The sequence below is a fragment of the Tyto alba genome, unplaced genomic scaffold (genome assembly GCF_018691265.1).
Source record: "Tyto alba isolate M040663 unplaced genomic scaffold, T.alba_DEE_v4.0 Super-Scaffold_41, whole genome shotgun sequence".
Taxonomy (NCBI): Eukaryota; Metazoa; Chordata; class Aves; order Strigiformes; family Tytonidae; genus Tyto; species Tyto alba.
Window position 1 is genome coordinate 20,347,777 of NW_024881317.1, and position 25,276 is coordinate 20,373,052.

At 40.0% G+C, this 25,276-nt stretch overlaps 3 protein-coding genes across 15 annotated transcripts in view; 2 read left to right on the plus strand and 1 right to left on the minus strand.

The window, feature by feature from the left end:
* UBE2Q2 (ubiquitin conjugating enzyme E2 Q2) overlaps positions 1 to 5,301 on the plus strand; it is a 51,901-nt gene extending 46,600 nt beyond the window's left edge. For all 4 annotated transcript variants that reach the window (XM_042804050.1, XM_042804049.1, XM_042804051.1 and 1 more), the window contains 3 exons: positions 640 to 735; positions 1,755 to 1,821; positions 3,602 to 5,301. In XM_042804050.1, coding sequence (XP_042659984.1) covers positions 640 to 735; positions 1,755 to 1,821; positions 3,602 to 3,633 — 195 coding nt within the window. In that variant the 3' untranslated portion in view covers positions 3,634 to 5,301. The remainder of the gene's footprint in view (positions 1 to 639; positions 736 to 1,754; positions 1,822 to 3,601) is intronic.
* Positions 5,302 to 5,486: 185 nt separating this feature from the next.
* Positions 5,487 to 11,252, plus strand: FBXO22 (F-box protein 22). 3 transcript variants are annotated; one of them, XM_042803901.1, is made up of 7 exons: positions 5,487 to 5,645; positions 5,774 to 5,906; positions 6,129 to 6,216; positions 6,634 to 6,729; positions 7,764 to 7,928; positions 8,897 to 9,062; positions 10,259 to 11,252. In XM_042803901.1, the coding sequence occupies exons 1-7, from the start codon at positions 5,542 to 5,544 to the stop codon at positions 10,686 to 10,688; spliced, it is 1,182 nt and encodes a 393-aa protein (XP_042659835.1). In that variant the 5' UTR covers positions 5,487 to 5,541; the 3' UTR covers positions 10,689 to 11,252. The 3 variants fall into 3 exon arrangements, with proteins under 3 accessions (XP_042659835.1, XP_042659836.1, XP_042659837.1); XM_042803902.1 differs by having other exon boundaries at positions 10,262 to 11,252; XM_042803903.1 differs by lacking the exon at positions 6,634 to 6,729.
* A 171-nt stretch (positions 11,253 to 11,423) lies between these two features.
* Positions 11,424 to 25,276, minus strand: part of NRG4 (neuregulin 4) — a 31,759-nt gene continuing 17,906 nt past the window's right edge. For 4 of the 8 annotated variants that reach the window (XM_042803907.1, XM_032990473.2, XM_032990474.2 and 1 more), the window contains exons 5-7: positions 24,565 to 24,714; positions 19,994 to 20,077; positions 17,581 to 19,906 (exon numbers count right to left, since the gene is read on the minus strand). In XM_042803907.1, the coding sequence (XP_042659841.1) occupies positions 19,882 to 19,906; positions 19,994 to 20,077; positions 24,565 to 24,714 (259 nt within the window). In that variant the 3' untranslated portion in view covers positions 17,581 to 19,881. Of the gene's footprint in view, positions 13,371 to 17,580; positions 19,907 to 19,993; positions 20,078 to 24,564; positions 24,715 to 25,276 lie in introns of those variants that run through there. The other 4 variants (XR_006166592.1, XR_006166593.1, XR_006166591.1 and 1 more) reach the window with 4 other exon arrangements.

Consider the following 25,276-nt stretch of genomic DNA (forward strand, 5'->3'; position numbering starts at 1 on the left):
AGGAAGCCAGTGTAAAGAGTGGAGCAAGACACATTGTTTTCTTTTCCAGAAGCCACTGCTACTGCACAAAGTCAGCTCTGGAGAAGTGAGGAATGCAGAAGATTCTAGGCATAGATGACTCTTGTGTAGACAGAGTGATTGGTTTTCTCTTTAAAATAAGTAAATAAATGAAGTAACTATTTGCATGCTCTGGCAGAAACTTTTGTGAACCCTGGAAGGTAAAGCAACGCCAGAGATAAGCAGTAATTTTCACGGGAGCAAAATTGCCATAGCTCACTCAATGGCTTCATTAGATAGTCTTTTCTGCTTTTTACAATAAGAAGTTGCAATTTCTGTTGTGACCTTGCTGAAAACGTGTAAACGCTGTAATAACGGAACTCTTCTTGTTTCTGTCTTGCTGTATTTTGGAAATGTGTGATTCAACCTTTTAATTTTTCTTGCAAGTTCTTAGTATTAATACTGTATATCGCTTTCCAGATTTTCTCTGGAAAATAAAAGTTATTAACAGAAAATAAGTAGTTAAAATGAAAGCTGAAGTGTGGGGAGGGGAATCCCAAAGCACACATTCCAAAATAGATTTGCAAGGTGAGCACAAGAAGCAAGTACACATTATATAGAAATATTTCCTTCCTCCTCCAGGGCTGGAGCAGTGCCTATTCAATAGAATCAGTCATCATGCAGATCAATGCCACTTTAGTCAAAGGAAAAGCCAGAGTACAGTTTGGAGCCAATAAGGTAAATGCACTGTGTATATCAATTACACAAATTACTGTTAGGGTTCCATTTCTTTGCTGACTTGCATAGAAGATGCTTGATGACAGAATTGTCATTGCAGATATATTTGCATTTTGATTTATCTTGATGTCTGGTGCATGTATGAGTATCTTATTGGCAGTTAACTGTGAGTTTGTTAAGAAATGATGAATGTATGAGGAGGATTAAAACCTTGGGATGGGCAGGGTGTGTAAGTAGTTAGACTTGTGCTATCCCTGTATTGGCAAGGGCAGGAGAGGAGGAGGATTTGGGATTGGGAATCAGGAGGAATTTGAAAATTCTGGCTCTGAGAAGAGCTGTAGAAGACTCCCTGACTGCCAGGATCACATACACTAATGTTAAGAAGTTCTCCTTTTGCTGGACTAAACACCTGCAAAGTTTTCTGAGAGGGTGAGAAATAATACCGTGCAAATATTTCTGAGCTAACCATTCTGCATTAATCAAAATCATAATTCAGTTCAAGTGTGCATGCTGGTAATGGACCTAACTTTAAAAGACTTTGAAGTACTAAATGTTGTTTTCAAAGGATGCTTAAATATTTAAGTCAATGCGATTGACATGGGAATGCCAGTTTTTAAGTACTGATTCAAGGATAGTGAACTGGGTAAGATGTGTAAGGTTATGATCACAATTCTGTCTCACCCAGTAGCTGGGTAGCTGAGCAAAACAGAGTTATGGTGGGGATTGCCTGAAGCCCGCTGTTTGGTTGTACACACTTCTGACTTACCTCAGGTTCGGAACCTTCTGATAGAGGAGCCTTTCCAGCAACAGGGATATACAAATTATTGTCATTATGATGGAGGAGAAGTGAGAAAAAAGGGTATTTGTCTTGAAAATCTTGTACTTTAACACCAGGAGTGTTGTAACACTGTGCATGGTTTTTTATCTGTAAGCCCACTGTAACGTTTCTTCATAAAACTGTTTTTAAGTCTCGCATGTCTAGATACAGGGGTTTTTATGTTAGTTTTTTCTCCTTGCAGAATCAGTATAATCTAGCAAGAGCACAGCAGTCCTATAAGTCACTAGTACAAATACATGAGAAAAATGGTATGTATATTCTTGCAACTTTGTTCTTGTCTGCACAGCAACCTGGGAATTGATATTTGGCTGCAGTAAAACTTGAAGTGCCAGAGTTTCTTATGTTGATTTGGGAAGACCATAGTGTTTCCTTTTTCTCATTTTGGCGCTAGGAAGACAATAGTGCTTAAAATAACTTGACTAACAATCATTGCAACTTTCCCAGCTTACGTGAATGTTTCATCTGTTCCTACTCTTTTTTGGAAGGTAGTTCTATTGCATTTTCTGCCAGCTAATCTAGGAACTTTATTGTTACTGTAGCTTTTCAAGTGCCTTATTTGTTAGTGAAGTACCTGCTGGAAGTTTGCCTCATTCCCTGAAAGGCTTTGTTTCAGTGTGGCAAGACCTTAGTAGTAGTAACCATTAAGGAAAAGATAAAGTGGAAAGACAGACCAGAGACTAAAAAATACAAAAGTCCAAGTGAAGTGCACTGGCTGGAAAACTGCAACAAAAACGAGACACATTTTTTTTTTTTACCCCACTTAAAGCCAGTTAATGGTGTCTCAGCTGCGTAAAACAAGTATTCAAGTGCTTTAGGTATAATTGCATTCGTTGTGCCAGGATGAGAAGACAGCAAATGACCTGAGGCTTTGAAAGGTTTAAGTGGCTTATATGTTATGTAAAAGTAGTCAGCAGAATTGGTACCCTGGCCTTGTAATGAGGGAGGTAGTCCCAGTTCTCACTTCCATGATGTTCTTTAATCTAGGTTGGACACAGTGTCCTCTGAGAATTCATGTGGCTGTGAACACGGGAGCGTGTTTCAGCGTGACTGTAGTGAGCACCTTGGTTTCCCTACCTCTAAAATTGAACACAACACCTTCTCTGCTATTGGGAGGAAGATCAAAGATAATGACTTGAAAATGCTTTCCAATTTTACTCTATTTTGATCTTGTCATTAATGGAGTCTTTTGGTGGTTTTGGTTTCCTACAAAAGTCAGCATGGGTGTCTGTTTACTTCTGGCTGTGTGTGAGCCCTGACTACAGTGATTACTCCTGCGTCAGGAGCTGTACACAAAGCATTCACAGCATTTACTGCTGCTGTGAAAGGTGTCTTTAACTTACGGCTGCTACCTGTTCTCTGGGACAACATAGATAGGCCCTGTATTCACTGTACAAAAATATAGAGGAATTTTTACAGTAGTGGCTGGGAGAATTGGGATTGGAGATCTGGAAGTGGCTAAAAAAACTATGCACACTTGATCACATATGATTCAACTGTTAAACATGCCAAAGCCTATCAGGAGACAAGTTACTCAACTGCAATTTCTGAGCCTAGCCCTACAGCAAGGTTTGCAGAAGCAGGATAAACCGTTCAAATGCTCGTGCGTACCTAACTTCAGTACACAGGAGGGATTTGTATATAAGTATCCCAGTGTAGTCATGTTTGTATGTATGCGCATTAAGCGGCTTGAAGTCTTGGAGGTTCTACCTCTATTCCATTTAGTTTTGTTACAGCAGTGTTCCTCCTTCCTCTGTTGATGTCCAGCTCAGAATAGCTGTGGCCACAAAACTTGGAAGTATTTAGTTTTCATGCCCAAATACTGGTCTCATCCTGGATATGGCACATGCTTTATTTCCTACTGCAGACCACTAGCATTTAGGGCACTGGGTCTCAATGCGGTAGCCTACCTTAAGGGGGAAGGAGGGACCCACATTAGGCTTCCATCTCCCACAAATTGAGAGTAAGAGAGGGTAAGATCATCTTGACATAGCAATGTCAGCACCTAACGCATTTCTCTGTTCTCCCTAGGCTGGTACACTCCTCCAAAAGAAGATGGCTAACATTGAGGACTGTTGTATACCTGGACCAATGTCAACAAAACAAGCTCTTTTTTATGTTTTCCAACACACAGACTCAAGCTATGAGTGCCCCTATAACAGCTGTACTGAAGACTTTAGCTATAGATAAGTTAGTGGATAATCTGTCAACTGACACGTAAAGTATAAGTTACAGCCTTACCATTCCGCTCTTCTTAGGTATCTGGACTGAGCAATTTTGGCCTTTACCATATTTGTTCTTATGGATTTAAGCATATTTGGGCCATGCCCTCCCTTCTCCCTTTTATTTTTTTTTATTTGAAAGCATAAGCTCCCTACAGCAGGCTATTGAGTTACTAAAGATCATTCAATAGGAGTGAGTTGTTCACACACTTTTGTGTATTTCTTACCTTTTGCAAAATGCAGACTGCAGAGACTTGCGTTGTATCGTTTCATTTAAAGCCAAGAAGTTTAATACATTGTTTAATACTGTTTTAGGAAATGTCAGGTCTTGCAAATCACAGTAGTTTTTCTGGTCTAAGATGACAGCATTTGTAGTATTTCCAAATTAATGATATAGGAAAAACACATGTATGTTAAGTCATTAAACATTTTTCATGGCTGTATGAGAATATGAACTGTTTCTTGGAAAAGATGCTCTTTTTTTAGATAATGTTAATTTTTTGTTTGTTTGTTTGTTTCTTTTTTTAAAGCAGAGCAAGGCTGTGCCAATAAAACCTTGTAACTAGTCACTTCCACTGGGGCATCAGAACTTGCTGGGCTGTTCCTGCTACTTGTTGGCTCAACCTCCTTAACAAGAAGAGCCGCAGTATGAAGCTTGAAGTTATTTAAAATACTAAAAACCTTTTTAGGTGTTCCATTTTATTAACGGGTTGTTGCAATCATTTGTGAACTAATGAACTTATAAAGTGATTGGCACAAGTAGAGATGAAAATCCTTGAATGAAAAATTTTTATATAAAAGCTACAATAAAATACAAAAACACATCATCTGATTCAGAGGTTGAAGAAATGTTGCCATAGTCATGACGGTGGTTTTGTTATTGAAAGACTAATGGGAACTGTACTTTCTTTATTAGGAAATGAATCTGGGTCTGTGTAATTACACTATGTTTCATTGCCTTACCTAAATCGATTCTATTTTGGTTGTAGTGCTAGTCATTAGGCCTTTGCACCCCTCTGGGGCTGAGCTAAGGGTGTGTACCATGGATTAAGCACTTTTTAGAAGCGCATAAGCATGATTTTGTTATGTTTTTTTTAGTTGACTCTCCGATTTGTGCTCTTTTTCTCTATCAGGCACCCCCGGGTCCTTGTGTATTTGCTTCTAGATCCAGTTTTTAGCTCGAAAGGATGGGAGAGGTTTGGCACCGCTCCCCCCGTACGTAGCCTTTCCCGCGTACGGTGGGTGACTTCCCAGCCTTCCTGCCGGCGTGGCTGTACCGGTGCGTGGGGAGGAGCCCGGGGGGGGGCGGGCGGCTGTAGGGCCCACGCGTGGCTGTGAGGGCCGCGGCCTGCGCGCCGCTCTGCCTCCGCCCCGCCCGCCGCCGCGCAGACAGGCCCGCCCCTTCGGCGCATGCTTGGGTGTGGGTTCCATTTCTCATTGCGGAGTTACTTGGCAATGTACAGTAATTTGTAAACTTGCATCAAGTTTATGAATAAAAAATAATAAAAATAAAAAAAAGGCAAACAAAATATTTTACGAAGCTCGCTGTGTCCGTGCGGAGACGCGGGGGGGGGGGGGGAGGGGGATCCGGGCTGGGCTGTGAGAGCGGGGCGGGTCCTCCCGGCCGCTAGGCGGCGCTGCTCTTGCCGACCCCGCCGCCGCGTGACCGGAAGGCAGCCGCGAGAGCGCCGGCGCGCGGGTGACGCAGAGCGCCGTTGCTGCGGAGGGGCTGGGGGCAGCGGCGGCGCCATGGAGGCCGTGGCGAAGGGCGGCTTCGTTCTCGGCAACCTGGCCGAGGTGGTGGAGCGCGTCCTTGGCTTCCTGCCTACCAAGGCGCTGCTGCGCGCCGCCTGGTAAGCGGCGGGGCGGGGTGCGGGGGGGGCGGCCGGCTCCGGTGCTGAGGGGCCGGGGGGCGGCTCCGGTGCTGGGGGGCCGGGGGCGGCTCCGGTGCTGAGGGGCCGGTGCGGTCGTTGCGTTGCAGCGTGTGCCGGCTGTGGAGGGAGTGCGCGCGGCGGATCCTGCGCGCGCGGCAGCGCGTCTCCTGGGTGTCGGCGCTGGAGCCGGGCCCTGCCGAGAGCCACGCGCTGGTGCGCGCGCTGGCCCGCGAGCTGGAGGTGGGTGCGCGCGCGCGGGCGGGCAGGGAGGGCGTCGCGCCCCGGCGGCTTCGGCGTGAGGGGAAAGGGCGGAGGGGCGGGAATCGGGGCTGCCGCGCCTCGGGGAGGGCCGAGGGCCGCGGAGCGCAGCGGGGAGCGGTCTTCCTCAGCTTGTCCTCCCGCCCGCTCCCCGCTGTCCCCGCCCTGGGAGGCGGCCCCGCAACTTCTCGCTTGTTTTTGCAGAAGGTGCACGTGCTGCCCCAGACCGTGCTCTACATAGCTGACGCAGAGACGTTCAGTGGGCACGAGGAGTGTCACGAGCAAAAGAAAGGTAAAGCTGGAAGTCGTTCAGTCCCACTTCAAGAAGTGCTGGGGTTGTAAGCACAGTGTGTAGAGTAGGGTCAGCTGAGAGGGGATTCTCTGATTTTTGAATTTCAGAGGAAAGTAAATCTTTTGCAAAACCCGTGACTGCGTAGTTTTATCTTTGTGATACAAGGCGTAGCTCATAGATGTATGTTATTTTACACAGATGTTTTCCTTCCTGTTCTTGGAGGATTTTGGCTCCGTTCGCATGCTGCTACTCCTGTGCTCTTGCCTATTAGCACAGATTTGCCGTGTCGTTAACAAGGCAGCCACTAATGGGCAGCATTGGTTAAATGGGCTGGGACTGACTGCAGGGTTTGTTGCAGTACCATTCAGAACAACTGATTTTTACTTCTCTCTGCTTTATTTCTTCTTTTTTTAACAGCCAGGAAAAGAAACAGTAAAGAAACGGCAATTGCGCTCGAAAAATTGTTGCCAAAGCGATGCCAGGTTCTTGGCCTGGTCACCCCAGGGATTGTAGGTAGGAGGAAAATGTGTGATTTTGTGAGAGATCAGCTCCAGGGCAGTCAGTGTATTGCACATCTATTCTGGTGCCTATTTACCACCGTTTCATATGTTTTTGAAAGCATGGTCCTGCAGACTGACAGGAGAGTTCTCACAGCGATTACCATGTTCTCCCAACTTGTTCAACGCTAGCTTGAATTTTAAGGGGTTCACAGTGTCGCTGCTAAGTCACGTGGAGCTTAAAATCTTACTTTGTGTGATGCAGTTACAATTAAAAGAATTCATTTAATTGAGCAGGCAGTTTATTGCAGTTTTTCCTGGCACCTTAGTGTAATTCAGTGTTTCTTGAATTTATCTGTATTTTTCAGAGTCATACTGTGACTGATTGTATAGGACATTCTCAGTATATACCTGTTTGTTATGGTCTACCAGGAGACATGCAATAACTGTGGAAAACTCACAGCCTCTCTTGACAGTCTTTTTCTAGTGCTTCACGTTTTTATCATTAGGAAGCTTTTTCCTAGTTTCTCACCTTAAATTCTCTTCCCACAGCATGAATAGGGTATTTGAATGTTGTCACTAGCATAATTCAATAATGCACTCTAAATATTTGTGTCACTTTGCTTTATACTGTCATCACGTGCTCATGTAACACTTTTTCTCATTTAACTTGTGGTCCTTAAAAATCTTGAGTATGTTTGCAGACCTGTAGAAGTTGGCCAGAAGGCTTGAGGCAACTGTATTGCACAGTGCTTGTTTTCCAACTGACTTACATTTGGTGTGGCTGTGGGGAAATGTCCAATTATATCCCTGTCTCCTTGTCCAAAGTGACTTCAGTATGATCTATAGCCAGCAGGACTCCTACATGCTTCATCTTACCAAAACATCACCAAAAAAATCACACCAGTTGTCCATTGGATATGTTGGTAGGGAAATGAGCTGTCATGTTTACATCACCTAAGATGTTCTGCCTCTTTTAATCTGTGTTACAGTGTAGATGAAAGTATTAGAATCACTGAACACAAGATGTCTGGCTTTGTATCTTTGTAGTTACCCCTATGGGATCAAGCAGCAATCAACCTCAAGAAATTGAAGAAGGCGAAGCTGGGTTTGCTCTGTTGTTTCCCAAAATCGATGGGGTGAAAATTCATACCTTCCATTTTTCAAAAGACTTGAAGAACAGGGTCTTTGATGAAAGTAAATTTGCTGAAGCAGGTATGTCCTTCTTCTCGCCTTTATTTGGGGTTTTGCAAAGTGTTGTGTTGCTGTTTCAGGCACCGGTGTGGAAGCAACAACTTCTGTGCTTGCTTCATTCACAGAGCACACTGCAGCTGGTAATTGTACATCTTTGTTCTTCCCATTCTCTGGAGTACCAAGTTATGCTGCGTATTGATCTCAGATTACCTCAGTTAGGTTCCAGGCAGAGCTGTTTGGCCGGAGCTGTTAGGATTTGAGCAACCTCTCATGGGTTAAAAATAACAATCAATGAGTTTGTGCCCTTGGGAATGATTCCCATCACTACAGTTTAGAAACTAGTGGGGAGGAGCTGCTTCCCTTCTTCTCCAAAATAACTTTGTGTTTAGATCCTAAGTCAGGTGTTGTAACAAGGAAGGGTAGAACAGAAGACAGCACATTTCAATAAATACAGTTTACGTTCTTCACATTGTGTCCTCAGCAGAGCAATGATTTATGAAGAATAATATACTGAGGTTTTCTTGAGTCTCCTAGGACCCCGGGAGTTTCTGCCTTGGGATGAGCAACTGGCTGGTGTATGTAATGTATTTAATTTTCAGGTAAAGCTATTTACTGCATTGTGGTTCTTGTTGAATAACCTTTATACTCAGTTCTTACCCATAAAAGGATAATGAAGGCTGCCAAGTAAAACTGAAGAGCTGTGCCTTCAGAGGCTGTGGTAAAACTCATATGCTCTGCTAATGAAGTGAAAAGCCGGAGGAAGTAGGTGCAGTCATCTTTCTCTTGCTAGGTTCTTCTCAGAAATTCTCACTTACATGGGGAATGCAGCTCAGCTCCTCAATGCCTGGGCAACTTGGGCCTTGTTTTCCAAACTGCAGCAATGGAAAGCCATTACTAAATGTGTTATTTGTGGAGAGACTAGGATGGCTGGACTTCAGGGGTCAGGATGTAAATGTTAAGAGGGTTGGTGTTTGTCTTTTTGTTTGTAGGTCTGAAGAATAACCCGGATCTCCGGGTGGTTCTTCTGTTTGGCTACAACTCCTGGAAGTCTGGAGCAACTCGATTTCTTCATCAAATTGTCAATCCTTTGAATGAGAAAAGTATCATCCTGGCTGGAGGACAAGTGGAGAGCTTTACATCACTGACCTCTGAGAAGTAGGTATCATTTTCAAGGTAAATTGTAAAGAAGATTTAAAATGGGAAAAACACTGCAGAAGAGATAGCCTTTTAGTTACATCATATTAGGAATGCCCATTAACAGTAGTAAAATGATTTTTTTTTTTTTTTCTTTTAAAGAGAATAAAGTGCAACTGCTACACTGGGATTTAGCCAGAAAAGCTGGAAGCTATGTGTGACTGTTACAGATTAGGTTCTGGAAACCCAGCTAGGAGAAACCCACTGCAACAGATTTCCAGCTTCAGATACCCTGTGTGTGTCTGTCGCAGTCTGTTTGCTCTCTGACTTGCAGATAAATTACCACTCCTTGTGACAGACCATTTATGGGAACATTTTGTTTCTAGATCAACCTCGTTTTGGTTCACATTACAGAGCAGCAGCTGAACACATGAACAGGACTGTGCCCCGGGAGCACACCTAGTATGCTGCTGCTGCCGAGAGACATGGCACTTGCAGGACGGGGATAAATCTCATCTAGCTTAAACCCCTTCCCTCCTCTGGGATCCCTCAGGGCAGACTTGGGCTCCAGCTGCTCGCTGCACAGGGCAAGCTCTTAGTGGGTCTGGCTCACTGGTGATGGTGCATCCTGTGCTGGGGAGTGCAGGGCAGGCATTGTCATAGGCTCCTCTCTTGCCAGCGTGGGTCTGGACTCTGTAGTAATACCAACATTTTTCTTGCATCTGATGTGTGCCGACTGCACCATTAAACCAGATAAGAGAACTGACCATATATTAAATTATTGCTAATAAAGCATAAGTAGGTGAGTACTGAAGCCAGTGTATCCTGGCCATCCAAGGACACTTAAAGCAATATGAATCTGAAGCCATTATTGACTGCTGCCTTCGTTTGAGATGTAAATCCTGAGTATCTTCTGATGTCTTAAGTGCTACTAATAGTTTAGCTGGAGTTACAGAGCTGTGACATATGCAAGCTGCTGAATTTGGCATTTGAAATGTAGGCTTATGCTTAATCCCCGATTATGGATGTGAAAATTTTTCCTTGTGAGGGGTTGCTGAAATGTGAAGGCTTTGGTTTGTTTTTTAACTCTGTGTGGCTTTCAGAATCACTAGGATGTTGGTCTGCTTTGAAATCTACGTCTGTCACAGCCGAAGTCTGTTCAGGTTGGCAGTGGTGTCCCTGGAACGTTCTCTAACTTGGTGCCTGTTGCCTTTCAGTAGCAATGCCCAGCCCGGCGATGCCTGCGGTGTGGTTGGGCTGGCTTTCAGCGGTCCCCAGATCCAGAGTGCCACTGTTTTGTTAGACCAGGATGTAGCTGATGAGAGGACAGCAGAAGCCGCCATGCAGCGTCTCAAAGCAGCCAACATCCCCGAGCGTAACACCATTGGCTTCATGTTTGCGTGTGTTGGCAGAGGATATCGGCATTATAAAACCAAAAGGAATATGGAAGCAGATGCATTTAGGAAGTTTTTTCCAAACGTTCCCCTCTTTGGCTTTTTTGGACATGGAGAAATCGGATGTGATCGAATAGTTACTGGGAATTTCGTATTAAGAGAATGTAATGACATAAAGGATGACCTGCTTCATGGTTACACTACTGTTATGACTCTTATTCATCTTGGCTCAACTAAAGCAAACCAAGCGTAAATATGTTTTCAATGCTTTAGTGAGCTGTTTGTTTCATTCCAGAAAGCTGAGAAGTCTGGAAGAGTGGACATCTTGCAATCAAAGCCCTTTCCAAAACGTAAACGTCATTTTGGTAATATTGTCGACTCTTGTAGTTGAAATAGAGTTTAATACAATAGCTGCAAGAAAGCTTTGCATTTTGTGTAATCCCCTGTACACATCAGAATTGCAGGTAAATGTTATTTGATGGAACTCTGCAACTGAAAAAAGCCTCTTTCTTCCCAAATGAGAATGGTTTGCACAGATGGCAGTTGGAGCCCAAATATCAACATGTAGAAAGAAACTGTACTTTGATGTGTTCTATTTATGTATGTAAAACAGTCTAGAAAAACCTCTGATGCACACTGAAATATTGATGCGTAAAATCCACCGTTTCCTGGGTTTTATTTCAAGAGAGATGCACAACCTGCCCAGGCTTGAGTCCGATCTAGAGAACTGAATGGTTTTACTAGATAAAGTGAATGAAAATCTTTAGAGAAAAGTAACAAAGTGCTCATTAAATAAAGATGAAAATACATCGTGAAAGTACTTTGCCTTCTATTCTTAGAGGAAAAGCTCTGATTTAAGGAGATGTTCAGTCACAAGCTCAACTTGTCTCACTATCTTGAACTGAATTTCAGTCGTCTTAAACATCTGGTTCAGAATAATATTTGATACTTCGTGTGTACCAGCAATTTCAGTCTGTGTGTATTTAGGTTTGCACAATCGAAATGCACTGGTTGCCTTTTATTTTAGATTCTCTTGTAGCATGATGCTCTCTATTACAGACTTCTAAGTCCAGAGTGCTAAAAATTAAGACTTCCTGGTATCTTTAAGTTCCTTTAAAAATTTCTTTTTTTCTTTTAATTTGAAGTTGTGGGTCATGCAAGATCTGACTGTGTTCTATTTATGTAGAGCCTCTAAACAAGACTTGTGCTTTTGCATGTTTTTCTCATGCTTTTACATCAGTCACCTGTTTTGATTGCTGCAGCTGGAATGCAGTATTGCAAAGTTCAAGTAAGTAAATTCAGCATAGTCTCAGTATTGCTATTAATATATTTCCTCCCTTTTAAATTTTTTCTTCCCTTTTATTTTCAGTTAGTAATAAAATAACAAGAAAATAAGAATAATTTTGCACCATTTCACCATGCTTCTAAATGCCAAATCAGGCAGGTGGCCCATTTTCAGTGTAGTAAAAAGAAAATACTTAGCTGTCTGTTGCACAAGAAAATAACAATATTTTGCTTTACAAGTACCAGCCAAGACTAGTTGGCACCTGTTGGCCCATGTCTAGTTAAAACCTTTCCTGAACATGGCCCAGCAAGCTAAGGTAGAAGTGTATCTGTCCTGAAGGCTAACACTTGTTTCAGTTGGTGCTGAGCACAGACAGCACCTTCCCATGGCTGTGTTGATGATGGGTTATTTAATTAGAAGACAGAGGATGAGTTGTGAACTCCCAGTGGCCTTCTAGGGATAGATTAATAAGTGTGGGTGTGACTTGGGAAATGGTTCATTACTGCATTTAAAAGGAAAGGTATTTGGAAATGGAGCATGCTTGAATTGTAGGAGAAGCTTCGCAGTGGGAGGTGGCTTCATGTTTTTTCAGCGTAACCAGAATGTCGTGTTTGGCCCTTTCTGTCTGCATAAGCTACACGTTTAACAGGAGGCAAAGAAAAACATTTAATTTCTGTAACAGGTGGGATTCCTGTAGCTGTTAGCATGAATTAGGGCTTGTCAGCATCGTTACTAGCAATAGGCCCATGAATTTTAACTTAACTTTTTGCAGTGGTAGAAGTAGATCAACCACGTGTCCTGTAAATGTGTCCAGAAGTGTCTGAAGAAGCAGATGGCGAGTTCCAACGATGGTGCAGCAAAATGGAAAATGGCTTGAAGGGTCTAATCATCAGTGAGGTCCTGTAGCTGAGGACACTTAAGAGGTAAACATAGTACAGAAAAGGTGCTGGGGGGGGAACCCCAAGAGCCTGCACCAGAGTCTGGGATCACCTTCAGCCTCAGGGAGTGGGGGTGAGGCCAGGGGACCCCAGAAGCATGCACTGCATGGCTGGAACCACTGCGCTGTCTCCCAGACCACGTCATGTCTTCCAAGTGATAGTAAAGTGGTGTAGTTGATAAAATTGCAATATCCATGATTAAACTGTTTTGCTATCCAAATTCATTTTGCCTCCACACTCATTTGCTTTTCAACCACAACTCCTGAGTAAAACCAAAGTATATTTGCTTTAAAGGTGCACGTACCAAAAGGCAGAGCTTGTTCTTGATTGATAGGAAGTTTTGCAGTGCAGTAATTTATACCCCTGTCTCAAAAAATAACCATGAATTTTTGAAGTGGACAAAGTAAGTTAAATGAATATTCAGCAATTAAGGCAAATGTGAATAGCAGTTCTGCTTTAAAAATAATTATTTGCAGTTACAGTGCTGATGGTAACATGTTTCCAGCAAGAGAATATAATCCCTGTCTGGATTTTGATTTCGTTAGGAAAAAAAGAAAACCTTCAGAGTCACAAGACCTGCAGAGAGGAGTGATGGTTTTGCTGAAAAAAGGTAAAAGATGGTCTTTTTCCCCATGTTTTGAATATGAATAATGTTTCATTGCGTGTTTTTTCTTCATGCGTCTTTCAGTTGCATGAACTATAGGTTTCAAATCTACAAAAAATAGGCAAGCGGTATGATGTGGAACCTTTTACTTGTACAATCAAAACAGTGATTGCCAAACAAAACTATAATGTTTATTTTAAAATTACTAATCCAAAAATCCTGTCATTATAGGATGTTCTTATAATGTGCAGTTGTAAGAAAGAATAGTTTGATAAAGCCAAATAATGCTAAACTGTCATGACTGTCCTGCCAGAAGGCCATTTAAATTAAAAACTGCAGAAAACTCCATGTGTCAGATTTGTTTTGGCCCAAGTTAATATTGAAATAAGTTTTATTTTAATGGATGAATGAGTCACACAGAATCATGCCCCCTTGGCAGGGAACAGTAAACGAAGATATGTAAATGATGCAGCCAAACTTCAACTTTCAGTGTGCAGCAGAGAAGGCTGATAATATTAAACCTCAGACTGAATTTTGAAAAAACAAGTGGTTACATAGGATTCTTAATTAATTTTTAGTTAAAAGTCTACCTCAAAACTCACTGAATGTCATTATCCCCGCTTAGTTTATTTTTGTCTTTCTAAAAATGGAGAACTTTCTACTAGAAGGTACTGGTGTTCATTAGCTTTCATATAAGACACAAACTTTGGTATTGACCTAAGTTTTCTGAACACCTGGTGTCTGGCCAAATGAGAGAACAACTTAAAAAACATTTGCCATTCAGATGCCTATTTTACTCAGTGGAATGATCCAGGAATATAACGTTTGACATCTGGAAATTTGCATACTTAGAAGTTACAAAGATAGTAAATGTGTACATTTCTGTGGTCTTTTATAGGGTCTTTTATATTATAATCTCTGAGTACTCTGCAGACATTAAGAAAATAATTATTTCCCCCATTGTCTGATTATTTCTCATAACTATATTGTGGGGAAGATTATTTTTTTTACGAGTCTGTGGTGGATCTCTAAAATACATTCCAACAGTAGTTGTATTTTCTGCACACAGAAGCAGGCAAGATAAACATTAGGCTAATTATAAAGTTTCTTGAGATTTTTCCTGTTCCTAAGCCCATTTCTCAGCCAGACACAGGCTCCAGAAGAGGCTGTTTCAGCGGGGCTCCAGATTAGCCTTGAGGTTGTTCTGTCTAGGAGTGTGTCTGCTGAACTGCAGGCTGAAAGGTGTGCAGGGAGGTAAGCAGAGCTCACTTGTGGTGGTGGTGGCGTGCCATGGTCCTGTAGTACAGTTTTAAGTCAAACAAATACGAGTTCAAACATTGTAGGACCCTTGAACTCATGATTTGATGCCTACCAGTACTTTGTAACACTGTCGGGTATTTTTCTAAACAGACAACACGTAACTACAATGAAAAACCGGAAACTTTTTTTTTCAAAGGAAAAGCATAAAATAGAATCTGATTATTTGGAAATTTTATTACTTGGATACTTATGTTAGAATTATTAGCAGAGAAACAGCTAATCTGAATTTTTTTTCAAGTGCTTTGATAATTTAGGAGCAAAAATTCTCAAATCAATGCGATTTGTTTCTAAATGCTTTTAAAAAACAGTTTATAATTTGCCATCATTACATTTCTCAGCTAGATCCTCACTGAGATTAGCAGGTAGCACAAACTTCTCAAAATAAATGGTTCAGAGTGATTCACATCACTGAATCAGCAGCAGTCATGTCACCTTTTCAAGATAAATTTTCACAGCTATAGGAGTTAGAAACAGCTTTTTTAAAATAAGCTTGTCTTGGGCGAGTTGTCAGTATGGCAACAGTTAAAGCAAACACTCATCCCCTCAGAACAGGAACTCTCCCAATCTCCAGAACTGGTGAACATGACCGAAGAGTTTGAAACAGCAGCAAATTTTGTGATGGAGAACATATAACATACATTCAAATCATGGAACCCTGTTAAAAAAGGCCACCAGTGGATGCTCAGCTACATTTTTACAGCCCATCATTTGCCTGTATAAAAGTTATAGTCAAAATACCATTACTTACATTGAGAGGATAATTTGAAAACAGTCTCTTTTAATGCACACTGACAAAGAATGTTTAAACGTTACACAAACTGACACAGAGATGCATTTAGAAGCGTTAGAAATTGGTGGTAGTTTTAATTAAGATGAAAACAGCAATATCTTGTTATTTCAGGTTCTGCAGCTGCAGGTTCTGTTTACATGCCCTTAGCTAGCTATAGAAATATTTCTTGGTGAAAGGTGGTGTGGTGTATCAGTCCTAAATGTGGAACTGAGTGGTAACCCACCTGTCAGTACTTCACAACATTCGTATTTGGTACTTTGCTGTCAAGAAATTGATCCCTTGCATTACATAGAGATTATGTTGAAGAGGTTACAATCACAAGCAAAGCAAGAACAGACTTTGGATAAGCACAAGCAGATAATGTTACATACAATAATGAAAAAGGGTTTGTTTGTTTTTTTTTTTTTAAACATCTTTAGGCATGCACATGTTTGGGTTTTTCTGTTTGCTGATTTTCCCCCAAAGTGCAGGAAATACTGCAGCACTTTATTGAAAGAAGCACTTTTTTCACTAATCTTAACCACAAAAAGCAAATCATTTATGTCTCGATTCTTTTGATTATTCTGTATAATCTGAGATACAGGAATATTCCATCTCTTCATTTAAGTATATAAATGTCAACAAAAGGCATTGTAATTGGGACAGGTACAGTGAGCGTATGCATCCTGGTAATTTAAATAACATTGCCACAGAATCATAACACAATTTAGTTCTAGGCTTTTTCCCGAACTTATAAAGATATGTCATCATTAATATCCCTGGATTTGAATATGGTCTTAGTACAAGTGAAAACTCTTATCCAGACTAATCCACAGTCTTTTCAGTTTGTACTGGAAATAGCTTGATGTCCTTTAAATCTGAAACGATGCTATATACCAGAGGAACACGAGGGAGGGGATTGTTTTGTTTTGTTTTTTAATGTGGAAGAGTTGTGTGTCCCATGTTAAATGCGTAACCAGCTTTGGCTAAAGCTCTCCCTCTCCCTGGGCAGTCCCTTCTGGCTATGTATCTCCCGATACAGAATTTGCTGAACATGTAACAGGAATTTTTAGCATTTTGGGTAAGCTCCCTGCTTCCCCTTTCTGCCTGGCCTCTGGTCAGTTTGGTCGCTCCTAGTTGGAACACAAATAACAGAAAGCAATGGCACGGACACCATTTCTGTTGCGATAAGTTCTCTCCCCTATTTATTCTCTGTCTTCCATTTTCAAATAACTGAGTCATACTACTGGAGCCCCTCTGCTGCTCTTTAGAAATGCAGGCCCAGGCAGAAAATACTTTTTTTTTTTTAGTACAGTAAATTGTGAAAGGGTCACACAACATTGAAGATACCTTTAAAATGGGAAGTGCTACCAAATATGCTTCCCATTGGTCATCCCCCTTAATATTTAACAATAGAAATCAAAACACTATGCAACACAGAGAAATCTTGTGTTCTTTGAACAGCCATTTCTCCTTCTCCTTTTATTGTACTTTACCCCAGTGTTTGTTTGGGCTACTAATGAAAAAAAAAATACATACTGAGTAACATATAAGCAACCTCTTAGGTCTGTAAAGAGATTTTCTGCTAATGACTTGTTTTTGCAGCACATTATGAAGAGACCTTTACTACTAGATTCTGGAAGGAAAACGTGATCCTCAGGTATAAAAGAATTTTTGTGATAACACTATAATAAATTGTTGTGCAATCATATTAGTAGAGTTTCCTAGGAAATTAGTCTTTTCTGTTTTCCTTCCCTCTATAATCTTTCAACTGGTGGAAGGGTAATTTGAAAGACACAAGATCTTACATTTCATGAAGACAGGAGTCAGGTGGAGAAGAGAGACCTTACTACTCATCCCTGCATATACACATAACACTTTTTTTAGACTCCAGTGACGCCAGCAACAAGATCAGATCCAGTGGAACCGGTGTTTCCTTAGCTTTATTGCTCACCGGACTACTTGCTTAATTTTGTAAGCAAGCATTGCTAGAGAGCGTTGTACTATCTTATTAAATTATATGTCATATTGGCTACCCTGTACTTTCTGTGGCATTCGACCACCTTAAAATGAATTTGTAGCCTGATCTCATTTTGACCTGAATGTCGTATTCACAAAACTTGTGAATTGAAATAATTAATTTTAGAAGCAATGTTCTCAGATGCAATGAGTTTGAAGCAGTCTGAATCACTAATAGGATTTCCTTCAAAGATAGTGTTATTTTATAAATCAACTTCTTTGCATGTAAGCATGGTTTTGGTTTATTCATCCTTACTTTTTGTACAAATTGTTTCCCAAATAATGCAAACAGGATAGGTAATAGTAAATAACTATTCCACGTCTGTCTAGAAAGCTGAGAGGGTTCTGAGGGTTTACAGAGTACAACTTCAGCCCATTGATTTCTTACATCTTCTATTAATATTTCCTTCCTGAATTTCCTCTTAAGATGACCACAAGCCTTTTCCTTCTTCAATGAAAATAGTATAGCAAACTTTAACATTATTAAATCTGAATGTCTCATGATCAATAACATACAGAAGTTATCTAACAGCAGTTGACTCTGACTAATTTTCACTGAGGCTGTGCAAAGTACTTTAGGTAATACTGATTCTGATGTAGCTGTCAGTACTGCTACAAATCTCCTAAACTTTGTATTTAACAGTGGCATGTCCCTGTGTGATGAAAAATCACTTTGATCTTTCCTAGCCTTTAAAACAAGATTATCAGCTTCCTTCAGAGTATCTGCCAAAGGTTTGAAGTCCAGAAAATAACATATAAGATCAGTTAATTTGGGGAGAAAGTGATCTTTTAGTGCTTTATACAACTTAATCTCTGGGTCAGGGCCTCTACTTGATTTGGTGCCCTCAGCTTCTCCCTTCAGATGCTGAGCTTTAAATTGGACTCTAACGTCTCTGACACGAGTCCTCAGAAAGTAATGTATTTTTCTGTTTTGTGTTCTGGTAGCTATTACAATGCAGTTTTCTCTTGGACTTCTTACCTTATACACTGTAACACCATGTCTTTTCTTCTTGGTCTTGCTATACTTTTGTCTACATTGATATAAGATGCACACTATTTTCTCTGACACTACAGTGTGTAGTAGACACCCTAGGAATAGAAGCTTATTCAGCATTTTCTTTGCACCTATGTTTTTATACACCTCCAGATTATTTATTTCACATATAAGAAATCTGCGTTCTGCATTTCCTCTTCTTTCAATTCCTGAAAGTTTCTCAGTTAATTTTCTCTTCAGTACAACTTTATAAATCCCATATAATGAGCTGCTAGGTAATGTGGCATTATGGAAACATTTCTGATTCTTGCTGGTTTCAACCTCCAGTGCTAGAAATGAGTTGAGAAGAAAATTGTTCAGTTCACATTTTCTATGCCTCTGACTAACCAGACTGTCTCTTTGTGTTTTCAAGGCAAAAAAAGAGATGGACCATGTCATTTGGCCTCTCTTTGTCTGAGTAAGAGAATCCCGTAAGGAACCAGATAGTAACATATAATATACTGGTGTGATCAACAAACAGTTATGTGAATAAACGAAATAAATCTCTGGGGAGGGCAGCACTTGTTCAGCCAAGACACCTGCCTGATTAATATTTTGTGTCAGGAATGGATCTGATGAATAAAATACCTGACTTACAGTATCTGAAATATCAACTGAAAAAATTAAGATAAGGTTTAAATCTCCTGGAGTAGTGAGATTTTCAGAAGAAAGCAAGACAAAAATAAAACCATCAAAGAAGGTGTCTTGCTTAATATTAGGGATGTATACCAAACAAAGGGTAAATGCTCTGCCTAGTAAACTTGTTTTAACCATTACCAATATCTTAATGTTTTCTTTGAATTAAAGTCTTGTGCCAGGAAGCTGGCCAGTACACTAGCAGTGGTACCTCATCCTCATGTTGTCTTACTATTAAAAAAAAAAAAAAAAAAAAAAAGTCAGTATTAGCTGGAGAAAAGTACTTTTTGGTTTTTTCCCTACATCTGGTAAGTGTATCTGAAACAAGCCAAATTCTGGACATGTATCACAGGTGTAAATTTTGAAACTATTGAATCAAGACAGTCCTCAACTCTGGGGAGGTTCTGTGAAAAAGGACAATCTTGTGAAAAATTCCTAGTGTTACCTCATGCTAAAAACCCTATGATTGTCTCATATTCTCTGTGCAGTGAAAAAAACGGTTAATTCTTATTTCCCATGCAGTAAAAACCAAAATTATCTCATACTTCTACCTGTGCATTATTGATAACAGTAACTTGTCATGAAAAATCTCACAAAATTCAAACATAAATTATAGTGATTATAGTGATTTCTGTATAATTTGATACACCTTTAAAAATACATAGAAATTCTAGTAAGTGCAACTGTTTCTCTTTATGTCTTAGTTGCAGTCTTCTCCAACACGTAAGTAAGCCTCCTATTTCAGTCTACTTTCTTCTCTCATCTTGCTTACCACATCATCCTCTACAACTATTGTATTCTTAGGGTTGCTCTGCATGTTGTTTTCCCACCATTCTTCCACTCTAATGCTTTACTCTATTATTATTTCTGAAAAATAAACAAAACACATGCTTTAAATTAAAACTCCCTCCCCAGCCTTCCTTATGGAGTCCAATCGTTTAACTTTAAACGTACTCACTGTTGCAGCCATTGCTGCTTGTAGTTTCAACCAGGTTGGCACCACAGTCTGAAGAACTTGTCCTTGGAATGGAAGCTTTCCTGACCATAAGAAACAAAAGACAGACAACAGAGGGGGGAGACAAACAAACAAACAAAACCAAAACAAAACAAACCACACACAGAGTGAAAAAGCATAGAAGAGACAAATTAATCAAATTATGCTTTCACTGAAAAAAAGTGACATGGATCTTCTGCAATTACTTTCTAATTAGTACTCAAGATTTTTGAGAAGCACATATGTGAGGGAGAAGAGCAGAGATCAGAGGCAGGGACAGCACTCAGAACTACATGGCTTCTCTTCTGAAGTGAATGTTCCTGTTTGTCTGATTTCTCAGGTCTTTATTTAAGCAATTAGTAGATATCACAAAATTATGTAATTTATCATTAACTGCCTTAGCATTTGGAAGTGAAATAGCAATAAGGTGATATTTTCCACACTTTATTGAGGAGAAACAGATCTTTTAAATAGAGCTGACCTCTTGCTGTCTCTTTCCCCTTCTTTTAATAGTACTTAGACATCTGCTCTCTTGGGAAGAGTCATGAGCTGTTCTCCTTTCTGTCCAGTTTGTGTCCTGTGGTGATACAACTCCTCCACAAAGTCTGTTATTTTGGACAGCTTAAATGGCTTTATTCCTAGACCCTGCTGTTTTGGCTGGCTGAGTTCCTGTTCATCATTACACACTTCCCTTACAGGTAATTTGGTATCTCAACATGGACTTATAATAAAGTATGGAAATGAATTGCAGATTTATTTTAGTTTTCCCTCAGGTTTTCTCTGTTCCTCTGAGGGGTGTGTGTGTGGTGTTCAGGCCTCTATATTGTTTTTAAATAGAAGCTAGCTTATGTGGAATCTATACTAATTGGCTACCTTTCTTATTCTTCTAGTAACTCTTGTACAGTATGTTTCTGGAGAAAGGCCAGATGGACCTGTACTGATAGGTGAATTGCTTGTAGCAAAATACGCCATTTGCTACCTCAATAACAATGTAATAGCAAGGATTTTTGCACACTTTCCCATTTTCCCCGGGACAAAACAACAGGCTTTATCAGTACCATTTTTTGGCAGGGCGTGTGTGTGTTTGTTTCAAGATAGAGAGCGGCTAGATCTGGATTTGCTCTACCCCCACACACTTTGCTCTGCTAACAGGTTGTGCAGTTTGTGGGCCTAAAGCCACACAGAAGCCGACTCTGATCCAAGACATTTTTTCAGTGTAAATAGCAAATCGCTCTCATGAAAACAGTTGTGATTTAAAAAATATATATATATGGATAACTTTTACATTCACAATGTAAATATTTTACTATCTTTGCTAAAATATAACTGTGGACACGATGCTGTATCTTCTCGTGAATTCCAGTAGTTAGAAATAGCAATAGTTTTATGTGCTGAGCTCTTACAGGAATGTAGCAAACAGAACTGGGAATGCTCTTTAAAGGTCAGGATTCACCTCTTGACAGAGAAGCAATGTTTATTGTGTATGAAACAACACATTCCTGGATAAAACTTGATAAAGAAACATAGGAAGCTAGTATACTGAACTGGTTTTCACACTAATTTTGTGTGTGGACTGTACCGTTCTTATGAATTCCTATAACCTGATATAAAATCGTTTTACAACACTCATATTTGAGGAGACATAAAAGCATATTATTTGCAACAACACCCCTCATCATTTTTTCAGAAAGTAAATTAAAGCTCTTCAGTTTACTCCCTAAATAATTATATTCTATCAACCTGAGCTTCACTGAGATAGCTCTACAGTAGCCTTTCTTTCAGCAGGTTTCAGCAACAGCGGGAGATTCAACCCTAGACTACTGTTCATCTTTTCCAGTTTTTAGCTGCTTTTGTTCAACACCAGTCCTTGACCACTTCTCCCTCTTACTTTCACCATTACTTATAATTTGATTTTATAATCGGAGCAATGAAATCCTTTCTCTCTACCCTCGTATGCTGAATGGATTTGTTTGTGTGGAGCATTAAATGCACCTGCACATCCGGTCCTGAGACCTGCCCCAAGCAGCCTGAGAGGAGGAAAACTTGGAAAGGAAAAGGGGGTGCAAGTGATAACATGGATAAGAAAGTAGGGCACTGATGTCCTATATTCTAAAAGATTTTATGTATAATTTTATGGATTTTTTCTGTATCCAAAATTGCAATTAGTATCTCCTCTTTTGAATTCTTCCAGATTGCATTACTGTTTATACTAAACCCATACTAGACTCCTCTGCTGAAGGAGACACAGAAATGCTCTACTAACACACACTATGGGGGGAAAAAGCCTCTTTGCTTTCTGATTCTGGATCAAACATATTTGTTAATAAAGTGTCATAGTGAAAACTTGATAGCACAATATTTCTCTTAAAATTTTAAATTTAATATGTCCTATCAAGAGGACAAATCAAGGATGACACAAACTCTCAGCTAACCTAACCCTTACAAGCTCCTCCCTCTTCCACCCGCTTTCAGAATGTTATGATACAGGTGGTAGATCAAACTTAGGACCAAAAAAAATAAAAGAAGACAGCTGCCAGCAATAATCCTTGCTTATACAGCTGAAAAGAGGGAAAGAGATTAAAGTATCCACTTGAGACACCTTATGTTGGTCACTTCAGTCAAGAGATAAGGACTTTTAGATGTAAAGTGTTTCTTTTATTGAGGAGTTCTCTAGCAGAAGATTATTGTGCTACATCAGCCTCTGAAGTGTAAAGGTAAGACAAGACCATTTTTAGCCAGTTACATTCTTTTCTTTATACTAAAGAAGTTGATCGTGATTTTATGAGATTTCTCAAGCTAGTCTGGTATGTAAAATAGGTTCAAGGGCAACTATGTTAAGGCTGAGTTGCTGCCCTTGTTATTTTTCTAATAAAGAGGCCCTACTATTTGTTCTGCCAGTTAGGTAAAGCTTGAGTAAATTAATTTCCTTCAAAGAAATGGAGTAGTTGAGGTTCATCTTCCATCTGTCTAATAAAAGACTTGCACAGACCTGTCATTGCTGTTGTTCTAAGCTTCTGTACTTTGCAACACAAGGCTCTTTGACCAAAAATTCAGCAGACTGTGTCTCCAGCCTTTCCCTAATTTTACTTGTTTACAGGGGGAAAGGGATCATTTGACAGCTGACTCTCTGAATTAGCTGCTCTCTGAAGACTTCTTTTCTCAGAAACAAGCTTTGCTTCTGAAGAAATACTCTCCGTACCTTTGTGAGACTTGAATGAATTTTTCTTTAGTTAGGTAAAGTTGTATTTCTGTTCTAATAACTTCATAATAATCTGCAAATGTTCTTTAGTGAACAACAACTTTGGCATTCCACTGCTAAGACAGGATTAATCCTTTACAAGTTTTTTTATACAAACTCTGTTCTATCAAATGCTCTCTATCTCTTCTAAATATATTCAGCTATGGGGGAAACTGGCATTCAGTGGGTTTCCATGACAGCAGCTGAGGTAAAACTAGACCAGCTATTCCAAAGGTCGCTCATTGAAAGGCACTGATCAGAGAGGTTGATTTGGCAATGTGATTATGGAGAGCAAAGAACAGAATTGCAAGAACCTTAGGTTATCATAACCAAGGAGAAATACAGCATAGGAGAAAGAGGAAGAGGCTGCAAGTCTGTGATGGCTAAGAATTACAGAGGTTATTAAGTTGCCTCATAAAGGCATAAATACCTATTAACAGTATATGACAAAATGAGCTCTTACAAAAAGTGCTATACTCTAAAAACAAGAGGGGATGTGAGAGGTTGACTTGCATACATAAATGCAGAGAGTAAGCAAAAACTGTAAGTTTGTTTGGCTTTGGTATAAGTGTACTGATACACTGTACTAATAGGTACAGCATCACATAGTTGATTTATTCCCAGTAATTGTTTATGTGTTTTCATTTGAAGTCCTAATATGCCAAAAATGCTACTAAACTCAAACCTGCAGTACTTGCTGTCTAGCACTGGCATTTTCATGCTACTCAAACATGAATCATCCTGGATAAATGAGTTAGCCCTCTGATTTGTTCTAGATGTTAGTTAATAAACATCTGCCTGGGATTAATCTCTGAATTTGATTCTTTCCTTAGTTTTCATTTTTAAACCAAGAGCTATAAAGGAATTGGGAGCAAATGGCACCAGTCTGTTTGGCTGCCAGTTCAATGCACTAGAACAGTTTCTGATCCCTAAGCACTTTGGTAATTTGCTTATACTTCTCAGTCTTTGGACAACATAAGGGTTGACTAATATTTTAAAATGTTAGCACTAACTCTAGGTAGACTGTAAAACCTCTTAGAAATTGGTGTACGACATGTATTTTTTACAAATCAACTGCACGTAATAGCTTAGAAAAGACATTGAGAAAAGTATAAGCCAGGAAGTAAAATATTACAAGCAACAAGTTGAGACATCCACATTAATTATGCTGAATAACCATATAAACCTTATGGATAATTCATTGCATACTTTTACATTCAAATAATTAGTACATGATTACCAGAAGAAATTTCTACTTGATTAAATAGCTTCAGCACTCTGAAGCACTTTTACCTGCAAAGGAAGTAGAATATCCCAATTACAAGAACTCCTAGCAGAAGAAGTGAAGCCAAGAAAGCTGCAAACAGGTCACCTTTTGTTTGGGACTTGATGCTGGGCAGCAAAACTTCCTCACAACGGGCTCCTGTGTAATTCTCAATACACCTGGGAAACCAAGTTTTATTCTGATTAGATGGTAACTTGTCTTCTAATATGAAAAGCACAAAGGCTTCTTTTGGACTTAAGTGGGGAGAGGACTTGTTGCAGCATAATTCAAGCTTTGTATTTGCTACATAGGTTTTCTTATGGAATTTTCACTCACCTCATATTTCTGGAACAAAGGGAATTGGGCATGTTGAACATCAAGTTTACATTCTGATCCATACTGCTTATATATATATTAAATCATATATTTCTTAATACATTCATTGGATTAGCAATATGCTTCACAATGGTATACGTTGCAGTAAAATCTGCTTCCTCCACTGGCAGATTTAATTAATTAAATCCACCTCTTTAGTGTTAACTGTGTCATCCTACTTGTTTTCACACGGTAGCCATGATTTCTTTTCCCCCTTTCATGTAGCTTTGTTGAAGACCTGGTACTGTCAGCTAAACAGATCAAGGAAACGGGAATTCATTGAGACACAGTACACCTTAAATTACAAAAGTAGGTTATGCAGTGTAATAATTCATGCCAGAACATGTTATGTGCTTGGTCAGTGAC